Source organism: Nothoprocta perdicaria, unplaced genomic scaffold (genome assembly GCF_003342845.1).
Source record: "Nothoprocta perdicaria isolate Ctin4 unplaced genomic scaffold, notPer1 scaffold_424, whole genome shotgun sequence".
NCBI classification, from domain to species: Eukaryota; Metazoa; Chordata; class Aves; order Tinamiformes; family Tinamidae; genus Nothoprocta; species Nothoprocta perdicaria.
The window spans coordinates 174,562-183,214 of record NW_020455671.1 but is presented as its reverse complement, the minus strand read 5'-3'; the positions used below and the strand labels follow the sequence as shown (position 1 = coordinate 183,214).

At 39.8% G+C, this 8,653-nt stretch overlaps 1 protein-coding gene across 1 annotated transcript in view; it reads left to right on the top strand.

The window, feature by feature from the left end:
• The window catches only part of OBSCN (obscurin, cytoskeletal calmodulin and titin-interacting RhoGEF), a 129,766-nt gene that overhangs the window by 47,066 nt on the left and 74,047 nt on the right, over positions 1–8,653 (top strand). The window contains exons 18-26 of the mRNA XM_026046171.1: positions 650–816; positions 1,324–1,423; positions 2,070–2,336; positions 2,918–3,187; positions 3,903–4,112; positions 5,044–5,313; positions 6,590–6,856; positions 7,521–7,787; positions 8,357–8,626. Of these exons, the coding sequence (XP_025901956.1) occupies positions 650–816; positions 1,324–1,423; positions 2,070–2,336; positions 2,918–3,187; positions 3,903–4,112; positions 5,044–5,313; positions 6,590–6,856; positions 7,521–7,787; positions 8,357–8,626 (2,088 nt within the window). The remainder of the gene's footprint in view (positions 1–649; positions 817–1,323; positions 1,424–2,069; positions 2,337–2,917; positions 3,188–3,902; positions 4,113–5,043; positions 5,314–6,589; positions 6,857–7,520; positions 7,788–8,356; positions 8,627–8,653) is intronic.

The following is an 8,653-nucleotide window of genomic DNA, read 5'->3' as shown; positions in this document are numbered from 1 at the left end:
TCCTCCCTCCCTTCCCTCCCTTCCCTCCTCCCTCCCTCCCTTTTTTTGTTTTTTTCCTGTATGGCGAGTATGCTACAGTAGCATAACTTGGAAAAGCTCATTCACCAGAATGTTTTTGATGGCTTCTCAAAGCTGTTGCAAAACTGCAAAGCAATGGTGCTAAAACCTCCCTGAGCTGCTTTAAGACCCACATCCAGTTATTTGCCCCTGTGCCATATGAAAAGTGCAGATGCTATTTTTAAGATGAACAGAACAAGCACCTTCAATCAACCACCCAGCAAACAATTCTCAACAGTGGCCCATAATAGATGCCTAGGAGAAAGCATAATGCTTATAGTAACACCAAAGGTTGGAGACTTGTGTTTAGTGATTATCACCTGTGAATTTAATTTAAAAACCCTGTAAATTCTGACATCCTCAAAATCCTCTTGCAGTGCTCCATTGTAGTTGGTAATTCTACTTGTAGATTCAAGGGTAAAATGGGTAAAGTATATTTAATGTGCTGAAGAGGGAAACCATTTAAGAAGGGAAATTGTTTTTGAATAAACTATGAGTTGTTATTGATTTTTTCCAAGCAAATATTCAAAAGGTGAACATAGTGCACTCAGTTATGAGCACGTTACAGTAAATATTTGCCGCTATTTCACAGCCCGGGATATCAAGATTATTAAACCACTGGAAGATGTGGAAGTGAATGAATACGAGAGTGCCTCTTTCGTCTGCGAGATTTCCCATGATGAGGTCCAAACCCAGTGGTACAAAGATGACAACAAGCTGAAGGCTTCTGACAATATTACAATGCGTCAAGATGGTAGGGTGTGAAATGGAGGCATTTTTGAGTGGAGGGGTTTGGGGCGGGTGCTGGAAAGAAAACACAAGGAAGATTTGGTATTGGAGGTTATTGGATGGTAAGCAAAAAGGTCGGACCTTCAAAATCCAGTTAGGAGAGTCCCATTGAGAGTTGTCCTATGTTTTTGGGCTGCAGCTAGGCTGGAACTGAGGCATAGTGGGGGATTTAATGAAGGGACATCTAACAATATCCCACTATCCTTGGCTGCAAACAGGGAACAGGGAATTAGTGAGATTAGCTCCTAAGCAGGTAGTGAGCAGTTACCTAGGATTGAGCTTTGGAGCCAGTTCGTCCATTGAGTGGGCCTTTCTTCTGTTCAATGGCTTGCAAATCACTGCAGAAGGCAGATGGATTTACCCAAGAGAGAAAAAATAAATAAATAAATAGTGTGAGAAAAGGAAAAGCAAGAGCCTCAGAAGATGGGGCTGTTTTTGCAGAGGATGCATGTGGTTGTGTTTCTGTTCTCAGGAAAGACCTACTCGCTGACCTACTCGCGTGCCAAGATGGAAGACGCCGCAGAGATCAAGTTTGTAGCAGAAAAGGCAGAATCTCATGCCCGCCTTACAGTAAAAGGTAACTATACTTCTAAAGACAATAGTACCTAAATGGGCTCTTCTTACAACCTAAGCAATTTCTATCACTGTTAACAGAAAGAAAATTGAACACCACTTAGAGCTTTCAGGGAAAGAAAAACTCTTATTGATCTTTCTGTGCATGAAGTATCAGCCTCACTGTTGGAGCTTTCCTTCAACTGATGGTGTTTTTCTACCTTTAGAATTATGAGTCATGTTTAAATTCTGAGAGAAAGCACTGTAGTTTGAATTTCTCTGGCTTTTTTTGTTTTTCTGTTTATATAGAATCCTGCATTTTTTTGTGTGTTTAATTAAGATAGCATGATTAAAAAAAAAAAATGAGAACAGTTTTAAATTAATACCCTGAAGAAGAGCTCACGGGATCTGAGATCAGCCCTTCGCTTTCCTGCAGCAGTGCTCTATATAATGTTGAATATACTCCTTTGTGTCTCTGCACTTCAGCCCTGCAAATGGTAAAATAGAGATGACTTCCTTTCATGAACTCTTTACTTTCTGTGCTTGAGATACTGGGGATTCCTGCCATCATCCAAATAACCGACCAGGAAAGAAATATCGCTAATGACTTCTCAATTTGTGGCCTTCAGCACAGCTGCACTGATTATTGCATATTTTCTGATTTCTTTTAGAGCTTCCAGTAAAGATTGTCAAGCCTTTACGAGATAAGATTGCTCTTGTAAAGCACCGTGGATTCCTAGAGTGCCAAGTGTCTCGAGCAAATGCTGAAGTGAGATGGTATAAGAAAGATGTTGAAATTCACCCTAGTGACAAATACGAAATTGTGAGCGATGGTGTCTATCGCAAACTCATCATCAATGATGCAGATTATGAAGATGAGGACACATACACTTGTGATGCCTTTGATGACAAAAGCAGTGCTCATTTCTTTGTTGAAGGTAGTAATTTTTTTTTCCCTTTAGGATACATTGGAAAAAAAAACTGCACTGGTCCAGAAAGCCTTTCTCATTAACCTAAAAAGTAATTAGGGTGGTGGTTTTATTTTCTGAAGTCCGTTGGCATTTGTTCCTTTTAGAAATATGAGGAACATCCTGAAAAATGTATATATATAGTACCTAAGAAAAGTAATGATGTTCCTGTTCCATAGAACTTTACCAGATATCCTGGAGAAAAATTGTTTTCTGAGAAATTTTACTGTAGGTAGCCAGTGACTTTCTTGTTTCCAGTATCCACATTTAAGTGAAATTTCTCTTCCATTTTCTAATACCTTGTGATTGATATGAGGATAGGAAGGTGGTGTCCAAATAGAATGGAGGATCTAGATTTTCTCAATGCTGTATCATAGCCTTGCAATCTAATATGTGTATGTATGTGTTTCTTTATATAAAAAGGACTTACTTTTAAGGCTTACTGAAGCAATAAGTGCAGTATTCAAGTGCAGTAAAGATGATATGAATGTGCAGGATGATGAAGAAAGAGTCCTGAATGCCATTTTTCTCTTGTTCCCTCCTTCATCCAGAGCAATCCATTAATATTGTAAGGGAATTGTGTGATGAGGAGGTGACTGAGCCTGAAGAAGTCAGATTTGAATGTGAGATATCCATTCCATCTGTGAAACCCCCCAAATGGTTTCTACGTGGAAAAGTCTTGCAGGCTAGCAGCAACATTATCATGTACCAAGAAGACACCATCCACTACCTGGTCCTGCTCAAAACCTCTGCGGATATGACAGGCCCTGTTCAGTTTTCAATTGGCAAATCAAAATCCACAGCAAACCTGCTTGTAAGAGGTAATATGTCCTAGTCTGAACTACATTCTGAGGGATCCCTCCTAAAAAATTATTTTTTAGTCTTAGTGTTTAATGTGCTTGCTGCACTTCTTGAGGTCTTGCAAATGTATGTATACTGTATATTTGGACCAACTGCTTAGTTCCCAGTTGGTTGCTGTAAACGTTGTCTAATTCACTATTTGAGATGACAGTGTCTCATGAAGGGGTTAGATTAAACGATGAGTTAGATATGTCAGATTTTTCCGATCTCTTGAGCTAAGACTAGCTGAGTCACCATAAAATTAAAGACAAAAGAAGTAACTCAGGTAGCAGTGAATTGACTTTGGTTGACTTTTTTTTTTTTAAAATAATATTCCAAATCATAGCATTAAAAAAATAAAGTTTGTAAGTTTATTAACACCTCAAAAATCAAATCTCCGTAAAAATCAAGGCAGAAATGTCTTAAAGAGTTTGCTCCTTAAGAGGAGCAAAAATTATTTAGTTAGTTATATAGTTAATATAGTGAACTCTACAATTCATTAATGAATTCTGTTTTTCCCCAAACTTATTTAAATCATGAGGCATAAGAGGTTCCGTATTGATTTCATCTGCTTAGGTGAGTTTAAGTCCTTTTAAAATGCCTGGTAGCAGCTGAAACATCTCAGATATCCTGATGGTTCTATATTTTTCTCCTATTAACCTTCAGAGAATCCTACTCTCTCTGTGAATTCCTTAGGCAAAGCTGCTGGTGAGGAACGAGGTGTGACTAAACCAGAGTGTGCAGTCTCCAAAGAAAAGGTCAAAGCTGATCGGAAAAAGGATGATGCGGAACTCACTTCTGGCAACAAAGATGAGCAGGCTGGGAAGATCCATGATCTTGAAAAGACAGATACAGGCACGTCTGATACTGGCACTGATGTTGCTAAGCCAAAGATCAACATTCAGAGTAAGTACTGTAGACAGCACTGGCCAGTTAAAGGGTGTGAGGAATATGTATGGTCTTGGTGACTTTGTCTTGCACCTACCTCTCCATGAGCCTCCAGGACCTCCACTATACACTAGTGATGGGAAAATTTGTTACACAACAGCGTGACATCTGAACAACCCTCATTACTCTTCTTTTACAAGTGTCTTTATGATGTTTTAATGAAAGTCATTGGATATATCAGGCACATTCCAGCTGTTTCCTTTCCGAATACCCTAAAATGGAGAAATTCTGAGAAGAAGAGCTAACAGTTTCTTAAGAGAACTTTGTATTTCACATGGTTCCGCCATTAATTCAGCCAGCTGTGACAAAATGAACACTAGAACATGGTCTGTTAAAGAATACTATATTCCCCCCTGTCCTTTAATCCCTTTAATACTTGTGGCTGCCTGTTGGAAAGAGGGGAGCATTGAAGGATTCCAATTCCTGTTTGTCAGTGAAGCACATCTTGAATTTCAGTCCCTTTTGAACACTAGGATGGATTGGCTGGTGAGAAAATAACAAACATCCCATTTGTCACATAATCATGGTTTAAAAGCCTTTGTTTCAGAGAGCACCTCAAAGGCTTACGGTGTCTGATGGTTTTTTCCCTCTCTAGTGTGTTGAATCTTGACTCTGATCCCCAGGGCAGGCTCTTTTTCACACCAGTCATTCCAGAGTGAAGACAAAGATTCACACAGTCCTGTTTCTATAGTCTTGTGGTGACTCTGAGGGGAAAATGTCAGCAAAATTCTCCCTGTGTCAAATATATCAGTAAGGAATGCAGTGTTGTCCTCCAAAACCTGTATATAAATGAGCCAGATGAGCTAAAAATGCTAATACTCCTACTTATATCAGTCTATAAAGCCTTTTCTCATTATAAGCACTGTATTAACTTACGTTTTGCTTCCAGATTTAGACATTAGCATAACCAAACGTTTGAAGAATGCTGAAATCCAGGAGGGAGAAGATTGCACTTTTGAGTGTATTTTATCCCGTGAAAGCGTTGATGGATTCCACTGGACACTGAATGGAAACAAAGTGGAAAATGCTGGACAATTTGAAATATTTAGCACAGGTCGGAAATACGTACTCAATATCAAAGGTGCGACTCTTGCTGATGCTGGAGAAGTCATTTTCACTGCCTCTGGACTAATCTCCAAGGCCTCTCTCATTGTGAAAGGTAATGAGATCAAAGTGATTCTGGGGACTGAGTATTTTCTTTCCATAGCATATCTCAGTAAAGCTTGAGGGCAAGCCCCAGATCTAATGGAAGTGAATGGGAACCTTCCTGTGATCCCAGAGGCAATGAGAATTTCCCTGCAAAACAAATGAAATGCTAGAACTTATTATAGATACTTGAAGTATTGCACTGGTTAGTGCTACAAGGGCATGTCTCTCTACTTCTAGCTCCATTAATAATAGATCAAGAATGATCTGTTTGAATAACTGTAGAATCACTACTGGCTATTAAAGGGGCTCTGCAATGAGTACCCCTTGGCTAGATATCTCATCATGTAGATGTCTGTATCTGTTGAGGTAAATCAACCCTAATGCCCACTTTAGTAAAATGACAGCATCTGATGTGAATGCCATCTATGCAAGTCTGAAATTCTAGTAAATGATCACTGTGTTCACTGAGAGCCCATAACTGCAAATAATAAGTACTAAGCAAGAACAATTCTTTTTTGAAAGCAGCAAGCAACAGCCAGTTTAACTGTTAAGTTGTTTTGTTTTAAGAAAGACTTATTCCATTTTCATAGCTTAGTACCAGCAAGTGGATGTTATCTCCCATCCTTGACTTGAGATGAACTTTCCTGGCCTATGGCAGCTGAGGATCCAGACTTTATGGATCCTTTAAAATAACTTTCAAAAAGTTACGCAAACTTTAAAATAACTTTCAAAAGTTATTTTAAATCCTCTAGGAAGTGTTGTAAGCAATGAACATGGAGAGATGCAAGAGTAATAACTGCTTCCTCACTTGTAAACTTATGGGGCTTCTGTCTGAATGACCAGACAGGCAATTTTGATTTCTGTCCATCTCTGTCTTCTGAGCTGCAGTCCCATCTGGGCAAATGGTGCTCCAGACTCAACTGCTCAAACTTACCATGACACATGCCTACAGTTGAGAAGTGTGTCACCAAAGTACTTCCAGTGTCTAGACTATTAAAAATAGCTGTCACATGTCGGCATATCTACTTCAGTATGCCATTATGTCATCTTTGCCTGAGATAAAAGATGATTAATGTAACTCAGGGCCATCAAGTTAATATGAAATGCTACCTTTAGAACTGTCCAGTGGTGGCCCTCGCATGAAGGGTCTGTACATGAGTCCTCTCACAAAAGCTCCAGAATTTAGCAGTGCCTGGATATTTGTACTATAAGCAGCTGAATTGACCATGTTGGTCCTTTTTGTCTCTATTTATGGGTGTTTTTGTGTCTCTTATGTGTGGTCCCAGCCATCCCAGCAGTCTTTGTAAAGAAGCTCCAAAACAAGGAAGCCAAAGAAGGCTCTACTGTAACCCTCCATGCTGAGCTCTCAAAACACGATGCACCAGTGAGATGGAAAAAGGGGTCAGTCTTACTCCAAGCGAGCAACAAATATGAAATGAAGCAGATGGGCTCTATTGTAGAGCTGCTCATCCATGACCTACAGCTGAAGGATGCTGGGGACTACATCTGTGATTCTGGCGATGAACAAACTATGGCATCCTTAGCAGTGAAAGGTGACAAAAGGCTCCCACTTCACCTTTTTCATAGCTTTATGTTGGTTTAAATTTTCCATAATGTACATATCAAAGACTTGGTGACAGAGAGATGGTCAAATTCTGTGATGATCATTTCCTAGTCAACTTTGATGCAGTCTGACAGACAAGGTCTTTTCAAAGTTTGTCTGCCAAGCCTGCATTTCTCCATACCCCATACTCCCTGCAAATATTGTGTAATGATACTTCTGCAGGACCAAATACTCAAGAATTAAAATATCAGGTACAGGCTTTTGAGTTCTGCCTTCTGATTCTCCAAATGGCTGATCCATTTGGAGATACAATTCAGTGTTCTGTGTGGTTCCTGCATAAAATGGAACTTGTTTCTAGAAATGCTCAGGGTATGCAATGCCAAGAGGTTAGTGAGGTTAGGAGTCCTGACCAAGAGGTTAGGACTTTAGCAGCCTTTCTGTTTACTGATACTAAAGATGGTAGCAAATTAATTCTCCTGGTATGGACAAAAATTACCATTCTGTGCAAAAAATTATTGATAAATTCGGAATCAGGGATGGAAAACAGCAAATTAGAGTGAAACTATGAAGCAGGATCAAATTCTTATAAATGAATTGGTGAGACAGAGTCACTAATAAAACTTAAAAATATTTCTTTGATTGTCTTGGTGTAGTTTCGCCAGTGATCTTTACAAAACCACTCCAGAACAAGCAAGCAGAAGAAGGAGATACTATCACTCTGAGCTGTGAAATCTCAAAACCAAAAGCCACTGTGAAGTGGAAGAAGGCTGGGACGGTGCTGAGACCAAGTGACAAATATATCATGTGCCAGAAGGGTTCTGTAGCTGAGCTGACGATTCACAACTTGAGGCAAGCTGATGCTGGAGACTACCTGTGCGACACTGGGGACCAACAAACCTGTGCGTCTGTTACTGTGAAAGGTGAGGATTCAAATGGGGAAGGGCTGAACAGTGTTTGCTACCATGAGAGTGACACATGATTAAGTAAATTAACACCTAGAGAGACATAAGAGTTAGAACTCAAGTCAATAATTCTCTAATTTAGTATTTATATCACCCACTGCATTCTGATGAATGCCAATAGCTCTCTGATCTAGTATTTATATCACCCACTGTATTCTGATGATGTTTCCATAATACATATATTGCCTGTAGGTGTTGTGTATTACATATTTCTTCTAGGTGCACACAATGTAATATAGCATGTGTATGTTATAGTATCACATATAATGGAATATGCTACATATAATGTGTATGTGTTTAGTGTGTGCGTGCAAATACACACACACACACACAATGCATCTGTAAGTATCCATCATTACAAATTAGGCATGAATGTATATACTGTGTGTAGTTCTTTGTGGATGTTGGTTCTGTCAAACACTGCAGTCAAGAATGATCAAGAAGGAGCATAGCAAAGTAATCATTCCAGGAAAGCAAAAAGCCACCTTGGAAAGCCTTTATCAACCTCTCTTGACCTTTCCCTAAAGAACCCGAAGTAAGCATTGTGGAGAAAATGAAGGACGTGACTGCTCAGGAAGGAGAAGATGCAGTGTTTGAATGCAAGCTGTCACGAGAKACAAGTGAGGAGAGCCAGTGGTTCCTGGGGGACCTTCGCCTGCAGAGCAACGAACTGACRGAGATCAGAGTKGGAGGGAACGTTCACACTTTGGTGCTGAGGAAGGTGACCCCAGAAGACAGTGGAGCCATCAGATTCCAAGTTGGTCAGCATAAGGCATCGGCACATCTAAGGGTTGAAGGTGAGCAAGCCGTGGGTTGAGGAGGGT